Below are 15258 nucleotides of genomic sequence, written 5' to 3'. Positions count from 1 at the left end.
TTACTTTTTTTCCCCTGATTCTCTCCCCCATCCCACTGGGTGGCAGGGAATGAGTGAGCCGCTGCATGGTGCTTAGTTGCTGGCTGGGGTTAAACCATGACATACTGATTAAAAAAAACAAAAACCCAGAAGTCATAAAACAAACAAATCAAACCCCATGTCTTTAAATTTATAACTATAAAAGTAGAGAGTGTGCACAGAAATGAGAGCTAACAGAGACTGGCAGCACGCAAAAATAGTTGTAACAGCTGTTCAACAATCTATAAGAAAGGAGTTGCAGGTTCTCTCCCAGATATCATCATCTCATAGCTTCCATTAGTCAAATACAAATATATTTATTAGTCAACAAATACAAATATATTTATATCCCAAAGGACTTAAGGGCAGTGGAAAGTGAATTCCTTAAACATGATTTTTCCAGGGCTAGGAGTTGACTGATCTTTAAACAGTACTGCTGGAATAATGCAAACTGTACTTGCTCTATGAACAGGTAAGCTGCTCTCCAGCACTGTCAGCTATGCTGTTTCATAAGCACGACACTAACTTTGCTACTGGAATTCAAATTCACCTTTCAAAATAAAGTAGGAAACTTTGTATGTAGGAACTTATGCTTAAGCCCTACCACTACAAAAACACATTGTAACTTTCTGATTCTGTAGACATTAGCTCCTGTGCCTCTACATCCAGTCAGCTTTGAAGTCTACATGTCAAAGGAGAAAATTTGTTGGTGGACTAGAAAATAATTTAAATTCACTGTAACTTGTTAGAATCTAAACATGGAAGACACTTTGCCTTTTACTACGTAGCGGTCTTATATTAACTTATCCTCGTGCTCAGAACACAAATATATATATATATATAAGCAAGTAATACCTTGTTGCCAGTTGGACTGAAAAAGTTGGAAAATTAGCTATAACCTCATCTTTTACAAGGATTATCTTCTACCATCCTAACTCCGTATCAGCTAGGCATAGTCATGACCAGCAACATGCTTCCTGTGCCCCAGTTAAGACTTAGAGATGAAAACAGTATGCAAATCTTTTAATTGGCCTAATGCAGTGGTTAATCCACTATGGACAGTCCTAAAGCACTGGGACACCAGCCAAACAATTGATGAGTTAAAAAAAGAAGTTTCACTTACAGACAAGGTTGCTCTGTGATTATCTAAATTTCCTACAGCTTGGCAATGGTCAACATCAGATCATTCAGAGCAGAGAAAGGATGTTAACCTGTATGTAATGTATGACCAGATGCAGCAATCTTCCTAACAGAGAACTTTGTCTACTACTTCTGTAAGTAGATTTATTTTAAGAACACTACATTTTCTTAAAGCATTCTGGTGCTCTTTGCTCACAGACATTAGGCAAGTATTCTTTTGCAGTGGTGTCATCTAGTGGTCAAATTCAATGAAAAAAGATATTCCTTTTTTATATCTGCCACGTTCCGCGATTTCTTCTTTCTTATACACTATCTTTAAGCAACCTATTTTAGTCTGCGGGTGGTTGACTTTTTAAGTTCCATACTAATTGATGGACAGTAATTGGTTGTCCCCCAGCCTCCACGGGGAAGGGAAGGTATCATCACATAAGCTATTTTTAAGGGCGGAAGAGGGGGAGCTGAAGAGCTAGTAGAGTCGTCCAACCTAAAATCTCAGATCTCTTCACTGCTCAAGTCAGACTGCAAGCTTATAGATTAATTAACTAATTATCACACTGCTCATTTGTATACCCCAATAAAGACAGCCATTATTTCTTGTGATAGCACCCAGACTTAGAACACTGATTAAACCACAATTGGTTGTTTACACATGCTTTAAATCTAGTTTTTCCTCCAACAAATTAAAATAATCAAAAAAAATAAGCACACTGCTGACCTCAAGCAGAAAAGAACAGGTCCTACAGCTGAGTGAGTAAGGCTGTTGCAGGTTTTATTTGGTGTGTCTGAGGTGTTCACTGAGGTTACTTCAGGTAGGCCTTCCACACCACATAGTCCCAACTTTCAGTTAACTGAGTTTAGATGCCAAGATGTTGAAAATCAATTTCACAAGTTTCAAGTACCAATAATACAACACAGTACTAAGACACCAACAAATGGACAGGTTACTGCAGGAGATGCCAGTCCTTACAGAAAAACAAAAGGCCAACTAGTACATTATGGGTCTTAAACTTTCAGTTCTGAAGCACAAACATAGGAAGCAATTCCAGTGACGCGGTCAACATTTTTCCTCTGCTTCAATGAAGTGTGATCTAAAACGTTAGCTGCTTATTTTATATCTTAACTGATGATGGTTAACATGAAATACTGCTGTAATTTCCGCCCCCCCCCCCCCCCCCCAAAATCTCAAATAATTTCCATGCCTTTTTCAATAAATTACTTTCCATAAAGAGCAATTTTACATTCTAAATAACAGTACTAGTAGTGTCAGCTGTTTTCAATTCCTTGCCAACTCAGCACTTAATTTGAGATTAAGTTTTCTGTCTATATTATATGATGTTTCTGACCGACATTTCAAATAATAATTTTGTCTTTTATGAAGGCAGTACTAGGAAAACATTGTTACACAACTCCTACAGTTCTTTAACTGGGAATCCAAGCACCTCATGTTTTAAAGCATAGCACAGCTGCCACTTTGGAGAAAAGACAGCCCCAGTTTGGCCAGAAAAGCTGGACACATACAAGCCAAAAAAGCTGGCAATTTTTAATCAATACATCATCTTAAAGTTAAAGAGCAAGCAGAATTATCTCCTTGTGGCTTCTACTAGATTACCAAATTGCACGCATCATTTTCAGAGACTGCCTGAACAAGCCACATCATAGCATTGGGGGGCTTTCTTCACAATGTCTTTCTGGTTGATAAGGGCTGTTAAGACACCAGACATACCAAAACAACAGGAAGACAGAATATCTCCCAAACTCTCTGAGTTCCTCCTACCAGACTTCAGCAAAAAGGCGGAAGCAGCCAAATTCAAAATTGAGCAGCACTACAAAAGGCTGGAAACCAGAAGAGCCTGATAGGGACGTAAGACCAGAAAAAGCAATGGGGCATCAGATTCTGCAACAACAAGAACACACGGGTTGGATACAAGAACCATCGGTCTAAAAAAAAAAAAAAAAAAAAAAAAAAAAAAAAAAAAAAAATCTTCTTTTGCCTAACCTCTAAACAAAGCACTTGTCCTCTTACTCTTTCTAGATCACCTGTCCTTGCTTATAGTACTGTAGACTACTTCATATGTTCAAGAAAAAAAACATTTACATTAAGCCAAAATGCTAACCCTTCTAGTGTTTGTGTTCCCTCCCATTTATTTTGTTCAAAATCTAGAAAGCTGCATCAAAACAATCTAACCTACAAGAATATTACATGTGCAAAGTTAGGAGTTATAAAATATCAGTACTTATATTGCTTGAGCAACCCCTGGTTACACATGCATTATGTTGTAGGCTTCGCATTTAATGATGCACAGAGCTCAGATAACAAACAATCCTGCTGACATTACACATGCTAAAAACTCCATACATAAATGCAGTGAAAGAGTTTATAACACCATGACACAACTGGGTTTTCATGATCTGCCAAATTCTGTTGGTCTCATAGGATGCTATTACACTATAGATGGACTGTGATCATTTTTGCTAGAAAGGATCACAAAAACATAGCTGCACATGACAAACACACGCAAATCACTCCCAAACAGCCATGTTATTTACAAGTAACATGAGTTGGTATACTTAATCCCCAATGTAGTACTTCAAAATACAGGTCAAAGTCAACTGTTAATTGGGCAGAAGAATAACTATGTCTCACCTCCTCCCACTTTGTATTCTTTAATTATGTATCTCTAAGCATAAAAATCCCTCTGCATTACCATGTTATTTGCACCATTTCCTGGATTTAGTATTAAAGGTCTGAACTAGCTCTCTGCTATACATTTGTCCAGAACATCAGTGGGAATCAGCTAAGGCGAATTTTTCATGCTTCATTTTACCAGACACAAATTTATACTTATGTAGTTTAAAACATATAGTCTCTAGCAGATTAATTTTCGATGGAAAAAAAATTTATCTGAATCTTTGGTATTTTGAATGGTATCTAGCCCACCCCAAAGGCTTAAGAAATTTAGCTTATATACTATTAATACGTTGATCTGTGAAAGTGGAACATAAACATGAAATTGTTAGATATGTATCTCAACACAACTTTGAATAACCAAGAAAATTGAATTAAAGACTGGTAAAAAATGATAGCACTATCTTCATGAGATAGAATCATATCACAACTTTATCTGAACAGAATTTAGCTTACAGGGTAAGTAGAAACCATTTTGTTAAGGCAAACTTAAAAAGTGATTTATGATGGTCTAAAAAGAAAAGTGAAAAGGACTCAATTTCAAAAGACAAAGAAAGAAGACAGACTTGTATTTTATCACATATAAGCCTACTTCTCATTTAAGCTTCGAAAAGCTAAGATGCACACGCATAAATATTTTAGAAAAGAGCTTAGAAAAGTAATAGAAAGACAGGAGGGTTGTTCTTGGGGAAGAAAGGTTGTTCTTCTAAAGCATTCTTTGTGCTATTAGTTTGGAAACTGACAGTATCTTCAAAGTTTGAAAACAAAGGCATTTCATTGAACAAATGAAAACCAACACCTGAACTACACTGACAGTTCATAATGTTTAGGTTTCTAGTAAAAAAAAAAAAAAAGAAGAAAAAACTTATTATCTAAGCAAAATGACTGTAATACTAGTGGTAACTTGACTCTAGTCATTAGACAAGTATAAAGATGAGAAAGATAGAAACAAACTTTGGATATAGGTTTTCTGTACAGAAAGGAGCAACTCTACTGAAGTTGTTCCTGTCCTGGCTTTGCAGACTGGGACTTCACTGGTTGAAAGGAACAGAGCAGGGAAGACATGGAAAGATTTTCTATTAAGCACTGACCTTACATACGTACCCATACAAATTTCCTTACAACTTATCTCCTGCAGTGCATCAACAGATTTTTCTTCCTGGTGTAGTACAAAATTTGCCTTTAATAAGATCTGGATCAGCTACTAAAAAAAAAAAAAAACCTCATACAGAATAACTATGTCCTTCAATGACCATTTTGAACCAGGGCACTCCTATCACCCAGTACACACCAGATTACGTGCCAAGACCTCAGGCTACCCACAGAAGCCCCATCTACTCTGCAGTGTAAGCTGGCACCTTCCTCCTGAAAAAAGCAAAACAAAACCACCCCACAAATGAACAAAAAAACCTAGCAACAGCTGAACCCACAAAGGCTTTAACACACATTCTGCAGGTATTTCTAAGTTGAGCATGTCTAAGTCCTTTCCATTTTAAACCTCGGTTAGGTGAAAATACAAACTTATTTAGACAAAACATGGACCTTTTCTAGCACTCTCGCAGAAGCTGCTTTAAAGAAAGACTCAAGCTAGCTACGTGTTGTAAAACAACTTACTTATACTACAGAACATATGTACCAATGATATGAGAAAGAAAGCATCTGATGCTCAAAATTCTTCCAAGTTTTCAATCAGTCTAAGATAACAATAAAAACGCTTGCAATACATACATCAGCATAAGACCAAGCATAACACTAACTCCAAGTGGGGGGAAAAAACCCATCACACTAAATTCCAGATAATCACACATTACAAACATTTTACAATTAATTCCCAACTTCTGAGAATGCAGTCACAATTTTCGCCACTACCTAAAGAGCAAAAAACCAACTTCCATCGATTCTTTAAGCTTTCAGTAGTTCAGCCATTCTGAGTATACAAAACACCACATGATGAACTATGTTCTGCATGATTTATCAAAACTTTCATATGATTTTTAATTCACAGCTTCCCCTAGTTTCTCATTAAATCTCATTCTACAAACAACCCACCTTTCTCACACCAGGGGACTGACATTCCTTTGCAAATCCACCACACAGACCAAAAAACTGCAGTCTCAAGACCTGAGAGAGCTGTCCTGCCTCCACAGCTGCTTCTAAGCTAAGGAAAGAGATACCAAGTCCAGCAATACAATCCTACTCTTAATTAAAGTAGGGAGGAGCAGTAACAGTATCACTAGCTTATGCATCACATCTCACTTCACAGGTGTTTGATGGAGTTTCATTATCCTGATTTCTGGTTTAAAAAAAGCACACACAAAAACCACCCACACCAAACAAAAAGAAATACATATTTATTTTTAAATATACTTACCTTGCACCATTATTTCTAACTACTTCCACTGTTTCACCAACAAAATACCGATCCTTGACATAAGCAAAGATTTCATCACAGATCTCATGAAGTCGGGAGCGATGGGTAAGGGTGGCCAAGTAGAGAACTGGAATGATGAGGGCCTCTGGAAAACTTTGAAGATTATGTCTGGCTTTCTTCTCTGATTCCAGTGCTTCCTGATATGTGAGTCCTGGTTTACCTGTCACAGCACAGCTCCACACAAGGCTGTTGCACAGAATGGTGCGTTCAAAAAAATCACTGAAAAGAAAGGCAGGGCAATGGGGGGAGAGAGAGAGAGAGAGAGAAAGAAAACAGTTGAGTTCTGACTAACATTTTCAATTTGCTCACACTTAATACAGCAGCAGATATCTTTTACAAGCCTGAAATGCAAAGGCAGCTCCACTCCTGTATAGGTTGTGGATAATCAAGGGTTATTTACCACTTTTTAGCCATGGCATGGTAAATTGCTGTTGTAAAACCAAAGTCTCCTCTCGCTACAGACTATGGTAACAGCATCAAGACCTAGAAGTGCTGCAAACAAATATTCACGTATAAGAAGCCTTATGCATAAGAATAATTACACTGAGTTTTAACAGGTGTCATATCCTCCTCACATCTCCCACATTTCCACAAATATTTGCAAGAGGAGGGTCTAAAACTGTACAAACATAAAATAACCTTAAGATCACAGAACCATGTTGAAACTTGAACAAGTTTCAGATTTTGAGTGCCCTAGCTCACAAATTAAAAGATGGGAGAGGTAAAAAATTAATGTCAAGTGGTTCTCTAAATAGTTTTTATTCCTCCACTGTTTGCATTGCTCTTAGAAAAAGCATTAAACTATTTTTTCCTACAGATTCTTCTCCTCCATTGTTCCATTAGCAAAAATCAATTCTCCTCCTTCCCTGTATTTCCAATTAATGCTAAAATTAATTGTTGTTATTGCTTATATACTAGTTATTATATTGGAATCAAGAATGAAGAGTTTTCATTAGTCAGTATCTGTCAATTTTTGACAGGTATCAGAAAAACAGCAGTTTGTTAAAACACTTTCTAGATTAGATGATAGAGCTATTCACAAAACCATGTTAAAACTTATCATACACTATGGATCAGTGATTGGACAGAAGAGCAATCTTTCAATATGCCCCAGTTCAGACAATGGTTTTTATTTGCTTTCCTTCAAAAATCTTAACGGACCAGTATTGATAAGTATGCAACACACAACACAACAAATATTGTTTTCCCTTGTATCAGTTCAACATAGCTATTTCAAGGCAGACAGTACTTTCAGAACACTGCATGCTACACAAGATACCTATACTGGAGTTTCACTCCTGGGAAAAAAAAAAAAAAAAATTACACTGAGGAGTGTTCCTATTTTTAAAAGGCTAGAACTGTTCAAATCATTTCTAATAATGGGGTTAGAGAATTGGACAGTTCACACTTCCGAGTTTTTCTTGCAGGCTCCCTGCAAACTCAAGCCGGCAAACATGCATCAGACGGACTGATGCAGAAGACGATGTTCACTGCAGATGGACAGATGAACCATAACATTTTGTAAATGAAAATGGAAATTCCAGATTGAGGACAATGGAGGGTGCTGGCTCAGATAATCCTTTCTGTATGAGCACAGGATTCCTCTGAGTGAGAGAAAGATGCTTTAGTAAGAACATCAGCTGCAAGAAGGGGAAAAGGACAGAAGAGGAAGAGATATATTATCCAAATAATATTTAATAGCTACAAAATCTCAGATTTTTTTATATCACCTGCATCTACTTAATATATTTGACAGTACATGGGTCTAACACTTGTAAGTAATAAGCAATAATTTGGGTTTGCTTACTCTAAACAAGAAAAGGTGAAGAACAAAGGAGAGAGAATGAGAGAAATTATTCTTCAATATATGAAGAATGGATGGCTGTCAGTCATTCTTTGTGCATAGGACAGAATATTCTTTTTTTGCTGTCAACCACGGTGTATCAGTATCTTTATAGGGTATAGATTAGTTACTTAAACATTTTAAAGAACAGGTTAGACAAAAATCTGCCTGCCTTTTTTCTTTTTTCTTTTTTTTTTTTTTTTTTTTTAAGGTGATAAAACATGATCTCTTCAGGTCTCTTCCTGCCCTACATTTCAATACTTCTGTATTAGATTCACAATAATTTTTAGTAGTCTTACTGACTTCAATGGATAAAGAAACATTTACTCAAATCTTCATGCAGCTGTGTGTCTCTACATATATTTTTATGTCTCACCAAAGAGGTTCTTGATAATTACCTTTAGCCATGAAAGAGAAAACCACCCTAAGAGTTATTAAAAAAGGTACCAGAACATATTTTCAAAAAGTATGAAAGTAAAAGGGGAAAAAGAAAGGGGGGGGGGGGGGGGGGGAGAGAGCAGAGAGGGAGGGAGAGACCGAGGTTGAAGCTGACAGTGTCCCTTTAAGAGCTGCTGTTATTCTTTGTGAGGGTATACGGGGCAGTCATGCTATTTAAAGCAACAGCATTGAACTTACAGGGAAAAAACAACCACAACTGAAAAAAAAACCCCAACAAACCCCCCTCTAAATATTTTTAATCCATGATTATTACAAGTGCAAAATTCTAAGATTACTTTAACTGAAACATATTTGAGGAAAACATTTTTCCATTTGCATACGAGAGTAGTTTGTGTATCTAGTTTCATTCTCCCTCATTTCCTCTTTTGTTTTGTGTGGATTTTTTCCCCCGTGAACTTACAGGGAAGACAAAAATTGTGTGAAAAAAATTACATTCGATTTTGAAAGCATTATTTGTCTTTAGCTAGTCATTACCTACAGCACATCAAAACCATCTGTGGCTTAGTCTGTTAACACAGTTTTATTGCAATGTTTTAATGATCTCACTTTAACTTGGTTTGAAGGAGAGGAGAAAAGAAATTCCCAACAGTATAGGAGTAGGTCTTATTTGTAGTACTCTTTCTGTCCCTGTCTCTCTCTGGTGCACATCAGTTATCACAAAAAGACTTACAAAGAGCAGACACAACAGCTACCAAACCAAGAGAACAGCAGCGGAAGGAGCGATACCCTTTCTCCTTAAGCAAGAGTAATAGCACACGATCATATTCTACATTCAACTTAAATTCACAATAGCAAGTGCATCTGCTGCTAGGTTGCATCTGAAGCCTTATGTACATCTTTATCTAGGGTATTACAGTCTTCGGGGCTTCCTCACCGGTTCAAGATCTCTGTAACTTGACAACACAGAGAAGGAAGTTCATACAAAACACATCCACAAAGCTCACTTGCATGGTCACTTCTGCCTGCGACAAGTCAAACAGGACTGCAGCACCCTGGTGAAGATGTCCACATCAGCTCAACTACTCGAGGAGCAGAGACTAAAAACTCAAGTTGTCTTTGTAGTAGTAATTAATGCTGACTTCTCAGCTGGATGCCTTTTTTCATTTACATTATATAGTTAGTTTTCCACGCAAGGCAAGGTAAACAGCAAAATTATCAACAAATCATTAAGAAGCAGTTTAATACCACTACTTGGTAGGTATTTGATAGGAGGCAGTTCATTAACAGAAGCTAGAAATAAATTACTTGCAATCTCTGTGCTGACTGCACTTGCAATGGATATAAAAATCCAGCCTAGAAATAACAGATGCCTTTTGCTTGAACTAACCAAGTATTTCCATTGAGTCCAAGATCTACTGCATTTTTAGTGTGTTTCAAGAACATGTTTGTTTCTAACCATTTACTTTCATTCATTTTCTTAGCATATATTAAAAACAAGTTGGGGGGGGGTGTTTTGTTTTGGTTTTGGTTTTTTTAACAGAATTATATATCAGAGAATGTAAAATATGAGAAAGTCATGTTAAGTGAAATTTAAGAGAGAGGGAAAAGGCAGGAAAAAAAATATCTTTGGGATGGCTAATTTGTAATAATCATTATTTTTAATCCCAAAGCCCCTGTCAGCCTCTAGTATATAATCTAGTTAAGTCTACGGTTGGAGGGCAATCGCCGAAGACCAACTCTGCCATTCTGGATCACAAAAGCATTCTTGTACTCTGCCTTGTCTCCAGAAGTGGTCAATAATACATATTACAAAGTAATGCACAAAAGAAACAAACAAACAAACAAAACCACAACTGAGAAAGAGACATCTATTCCTTAATATTTATAGTTTAATTATGCATTAAGGAATATATTTCAGGTTACAAGTTTCTCTTTAACAGAACAGAAAGATCAACCTAATTTAACTAAGGACACTTTAAAAAGCCTTTTGAACAGATCTCTTTTTGACTGTAACCAAGAATTCCACAGCTCAATCTATAAAGAAGTTTCAGTAAGTTCTGAAGATGCAAAACTACTCTTTCCCCCCAGTGTTTTAGAATGAGGAACATTCCCGCCACTGTATCTATACTACTCATCATTTTCTTTTTCAGGCTGTCTTCACAAGCAAAACTTCCCATACTTTAACAGTAGCTTTCACCACACATCTATATCCACTGTTAACTTTCACAGATAAGGTATCAAAGACTGGTGGTAACATCCCACCGGTTTAATGTGTTTCTCATCCATCCCATGCATCTTGTGCCCACCCATACTTGCTTTTCCAGCTACTACTGTGGCTCCAGGGACTCTTTTGTTGGTCTGTCCCAGAGTCTGTCCCCCTAACCAGGAGTACAACCAAGCATGAAGAACATCAGTTCCGCCAGTTCCTGTTACTCCTGATAAATACAATCAAACAGTGCCACCTCACTGCACCCCCTTTTAAAGGGTTACAAAATTATGCAATGGTATTTCAGATTAAAAAGGAAATACATTCTTAACGGGAAAGTCACTTTACAAAATACTAGTCTTGCCAAATTCTCCTCACATTAGCATAATGCTTTCTTACATAGAGAAGAGTAATACTAATGTATGATTTGTATTCATCTCTACTAAAGCTGCCATGGGCATGAAAGAAGCTTTTCAACACTAAGTTTGTGCTCTGTTAAAAAAAAAAAACAAAAAAAACCAAAAACCCAAAACACAACAACAAAAAAAACCCAACAACAAGTAAACAAACAAGAAAAGAACTTAAGTCTTAACCATTTGTAGTAATTAAAAGCATTCCTATAGTTGAGGAAGGGGGTGAATTCAGGTTACCATTATGTATCTATACAGCCCGCTTGATCTAGTCAGACTCCATAATTTTTGAATTCTCCCCTGAAAAATTCATGTTGCTACTGCAAAAGTAGATTCAGAGAATGATTTAGACAATGGTTTTCTTTCATGCAACAAAAAGCTAACACTATTTTTAAAAAGTGGGCCCTCCCTATCCCCATTAATCTAATTGCCCTTGCTTAGGCAAAGAAATGGGAGATGTTTTCGGAAGACATCAGCTATTTGAAGCACCACTTTGCAACCAGCAGAGACAAGGATCAGCATCTTTAAAACTTGCTGAAAGATGAGCCTGTGTTCTCTGGTAGATTATGCCACAAACAGCTAACATTAATCCAAACTTACTCATCTGTGCTAGGACACCTTGCTAAGTAAAAAATACTAAACTTTTCAATCCAAAGCACCAATTTTACCCAACCTAACAAAAAAGCCAGAAGAGAAACAAAATCCCACCCCACATACACAAAAACCAGGCATAGCAGAGTTTTCTGCAAAGTTGTCCCAAATATCATATGCTAAGCCCTGACCTCTGAGCTAACCACCCGCTGACATTTCTAGGGATTGCCTGTGTGAACACAAGTCTAAATTTATCCCTTAATTTGTGAACTTTGGTTAAATGTGGAATTTGGTCTTTCATACTTTTTCTTAGTGACAACATCCTTGCAGTGTAAATAAGCCTGTCAGAGTACTTAAAATATTCACCAAACCCTTTTGAGAGCAGAAAGACGTTTTAAAAGGATACTTTTCATGCTGAAATTTTAGCAAAACTACACGTACGTGAAACATATTTCAGTGCAGTGTCAACAAATATATGACAGTCATCTAATTAGGTGATAATAATAATTGTAACCAGAAAAGCAGCTTTCAAAATATTGGAAGCTGGGGGAGGGGGACTTAATTCGTACAGGAACATGAGGCTGTCAGCTCTTGCTCATTAGGTTCTTATAACGCCCTATAAAGAAAACACTCCTTACAAAACTTCCAACAAAAAATTCAACACCCCCTGTCCCCCCACAGAGTATATCATCCAGGAAGCACTAAGGCATTACCCTCAAAAGTTACCCAATGCAACTTCTTTAAAATTTTATTAGGTGAAGCGTATTTGAGTAAGAAAAACAAGTCTAAACATGAAAAAGATTTAGGTGTGCTCTAATTTCATAGGCTACAAATGAAAACTATTTCAGATTTAATCTCATCAGTCTGCACGTCTTTAAAAAAAAAATAAAAAGAGAGTTTGGATGCGGGGGCCCTTTTTGTAGGCGGGGATGGTGCTGGATCGGACTGGGGGGTGAAAACACATACGCTATCAGCTTTTGAAAAACGTCTCGCTAAATACTTTCTGTCCATTGTTCTTACAAGCGATAAAGTAAGCGGCAGCAAGTTCGGGACTACCCGTGCAATAGGCTTTCAACGGTTAACGACAATTTCACAACGTCCATTGGTCTTTTTACACACGGAGAAGGAAAAAAAGGAAAAACAAACAAAAAAAAAAAAAAAAAAGAAGGGACGGGAAGAGGGAGGAAGACCTCACGAGAAAGACAGATCCTGAGGGGACAGGTGTGCCCGCTCGGCTCCAGGCCGGGTTTAACCCCCGGCGGTGCCGGCCGGCGGCCGGGAAGGCAGGGCTCCGGCAGCGGGACCCCCGCCCCGCCGGACAGGTGCAGCGACCCCCGCGGCCGGGCCGCGCTCCCCGCCCCGGCCCGGCCGGGCGGCAGGGCCCGCCGGCCATTTCCAACCGGGTCAGCCGGCGGCTCCCCGCGGAGGCGGGGCGAGCGCGGCCCTGGGCGGCGCGGCGGCTCCGGCACCGCGGCCCGGCGGAGGGCCGGCAACGAGGGGTTAACCGCGGCGGGAGCCGGCCGGGGAGCCGAGCCCAACGGGCTCCGCGGGCGGCGCCCCCCGCCCGCCCGCCACCACAACAATAGGGCGGCCGGCACATGCCGGGCGGGCGGCCCCGCTGCCCCGCGGCGCCGGCTGAACCCGGGCCCGGCGCGGCCCCTTCCGCGGGGCGGCCTAGCGCCGTCCGCCGCCGACACGCGGCTGCCGGCGGGGGCGGAGGGGAGGGGGAGAGCCCGGGCCCGGCAGACGCTCGTTACCACCCGCCGCCTCCCACACGCGCAACTTTCACTTCCCCGGCGGGGGCAGGGGTAGGGGCAGGGGCGACCGCGACACCGCGGAATGAGCGGGGCGGGGGGGGGGGGGGGCGAGGAAAGAGCCGTCTCCCCTCCTTCCCCGCGAGGGGAGGGGGCCGCGGGATACCCCCGCCGAGGAGGGGCAGGGATTCCCCTGCCCCGGGCGAGAGATCCGCCCTCTCCCCCCACCCCCATCCGGGAGGGCACGGGCTCGCCGCCAGCCGCGCCCCCCCCCCCCAGCCCCCCCGGCAGGGCTCCCCGCGGCGCTGCCGGGGAATCCCCTCCCTCCCCGCCCGCCCAGGTGTCAGCCGTTCGGGGGTTAAACCGCTCCCTGCCCGCCGCCGCCGGAGTGCGGGGGGGGGGGGGGGGGGGGCAGGACGGACGGACACGGACCCGGGCACGGGGGTTGTCTCTTACTCGTAGTCCCTGAAGATCTCGTTAGTGACCCTGCAGTAGAAAACGCGCTCGTCCGGCCGAAGGTCGGCGGGGGGCTTCTCCCTCACGAAGGGCTTTCGGTGCAGCAGCGGCATCGCCCCGCTCCCCGCGCTCTTCCTGCCCCGGGACCCGCTTCGAGGGGGAGGGAAAAAAAATTTTAAAAAATTAAAAATATGGAGGGAGGGAGTGCAGGCATCGGCGCCCCCCCGGCCCGGGGAGGAGGGAGCGGGCCCGGCGTGTCCCTCCCCCCGGGGGAGCCGGAGAAGGAGCGGGAGAAAGCGCCGGCGGCGGCGCGGCGGCCTTTTGTGTTCCTGACGCGCCGCTGCCTGCCTGGGACTGCGCGCGGAACGAGCGGCGGATTCTTCCTCCCGCCTCCGCCTCTCTGCCTCACAATGGGGCCATGACGCCGAGCGGCGGGCGGAGGCGGCGCCCCCCGCCCCAGCCGCGCAACGTGCTCGGCTCGGGGATACCCCGGCCGCCGCCGCCGCCGCGCTTTGTCTCCGCCGGCTCCCCTGCCCCCGGGTCACCCCCTTCCCCCGCCTCTGACCCGCACACGCCGGGCCGGACACCGACTTCCACTCCCCCGCCGCCCCCGCCTCCTCCTCCTCCCCGCGAAGCAAACACCCAGGAGGGGCAGCGCCGACCACTCATCTCCCTCCTCCCCCGCCTGCCGGGACGCTGCCGAGTGGGGGTCCTCGCCCTTCCCGCCCCGCGCCGCGCCCCGGCCCGGCCGCCGCCGGGCTCCGCGGCCGCGGGACAGCGCGGCCGCGGCGCGGGGGGCTGCCCGCCCTCCGGCCTGCCGCTCCGGGGGGTTCCCTCCCCTCCTGCCCACCTGGTGCGGCCGCAGGCTGCCCTTGCTGCTCGGCCGGTGCGAAGCGCGGTCCCCCTCGCCGCGTTTCTCCCCTTTCCTCTGCCCCCCCCCCGGCTCCTGGGAAGTTTTTGATCTACTTCTTCAAGCCCTCAATCAGGAAGAGCTGCGGGGAGGAGCCTTCCCCTGCTCTCCCCTACATCTTTATTGGCCGCTCGGTGCCTTCCAGCGTGTGTCACACAGGAAGACAGCGAGCTACATTATTAATTAATGGCTGAGAGGGCGCATCCTCCATTTTTGAATTATCAGCCGGAGATCTCCGGTGCGGGGGGGGGTGGGCCCAGGCCGACCACGGAGGGGAAGGCGGCTCTTGCCGAGCGGCGCTGCCGGCCGGGCCGGGCCGGGCCGGGCTGGGCTGCGGGCGGCTCGGCGGGGCACGGCACGGCACGGCGGGGCGGCCGAGCCTGCGGCGGGCGGCGCTGCCCGCCCGCGCCTCCT

At 43.0% G+C, this 15258-nt stretch overlaps 1 protein-coding gene across 5 annotated transcripts in view; it reads right to left on the bottom strand.

The window, feature by feature from the left end:
* The window catches only part of BAZ1A (bromodomain adjacent to zinc finger domain 1A), a 66758-nt gene extending 51738 nt beyond the window's left edge, over window positions 1–15020 (bottom strand). For 3 of the 5 annotated variants that reach the window (XM_030040469.1, XM_030040480.1, XM_030040497.1), the window contains exons 1-2: window positions 13935–14084; window positions 6216–6494 (exon numbers count right to left, since the gene is read on the bottom strand). In XM_030040469.1, coding sequence (XP_029896329.1) covers window positions 6216–6494; window positions 13935–14047 — 392 coding nt within the window. In that variant the 5' untranslated portion in view covers window positions 14048–14084. Of the gene's footprint in view, window positions 1–6215; window positions 6495–13934; window positions 14464–14784 lie in introns of those variants that run through there. The other 2 variants (XM_030040488.2, XM_041128882.1) reach the window with 2 other exon arrangements.
* Window positions 15021–15258: the final 238 nt, after the last annotated feature.

Source organism: Aquila chrysaetos, chromosome 2, assembly GCF_900496995.4.
Source record: "Aquila chrysaetos chrysaetos chromosome 2, bAquChr1.4, whole genome shotgun sequence".
NCBI classification, from domain to species: Eukaryota; Metazoa; Chordata; class Aves; order Accipitriformes; family Accipitridae; genus Aquila; species Aquila chrysaetos.
The sequence above is the reverse complement of the archived record's forward strand: the minus strand, read 5'-3'. Positions and strand labels throughout refer to the sequence as shown.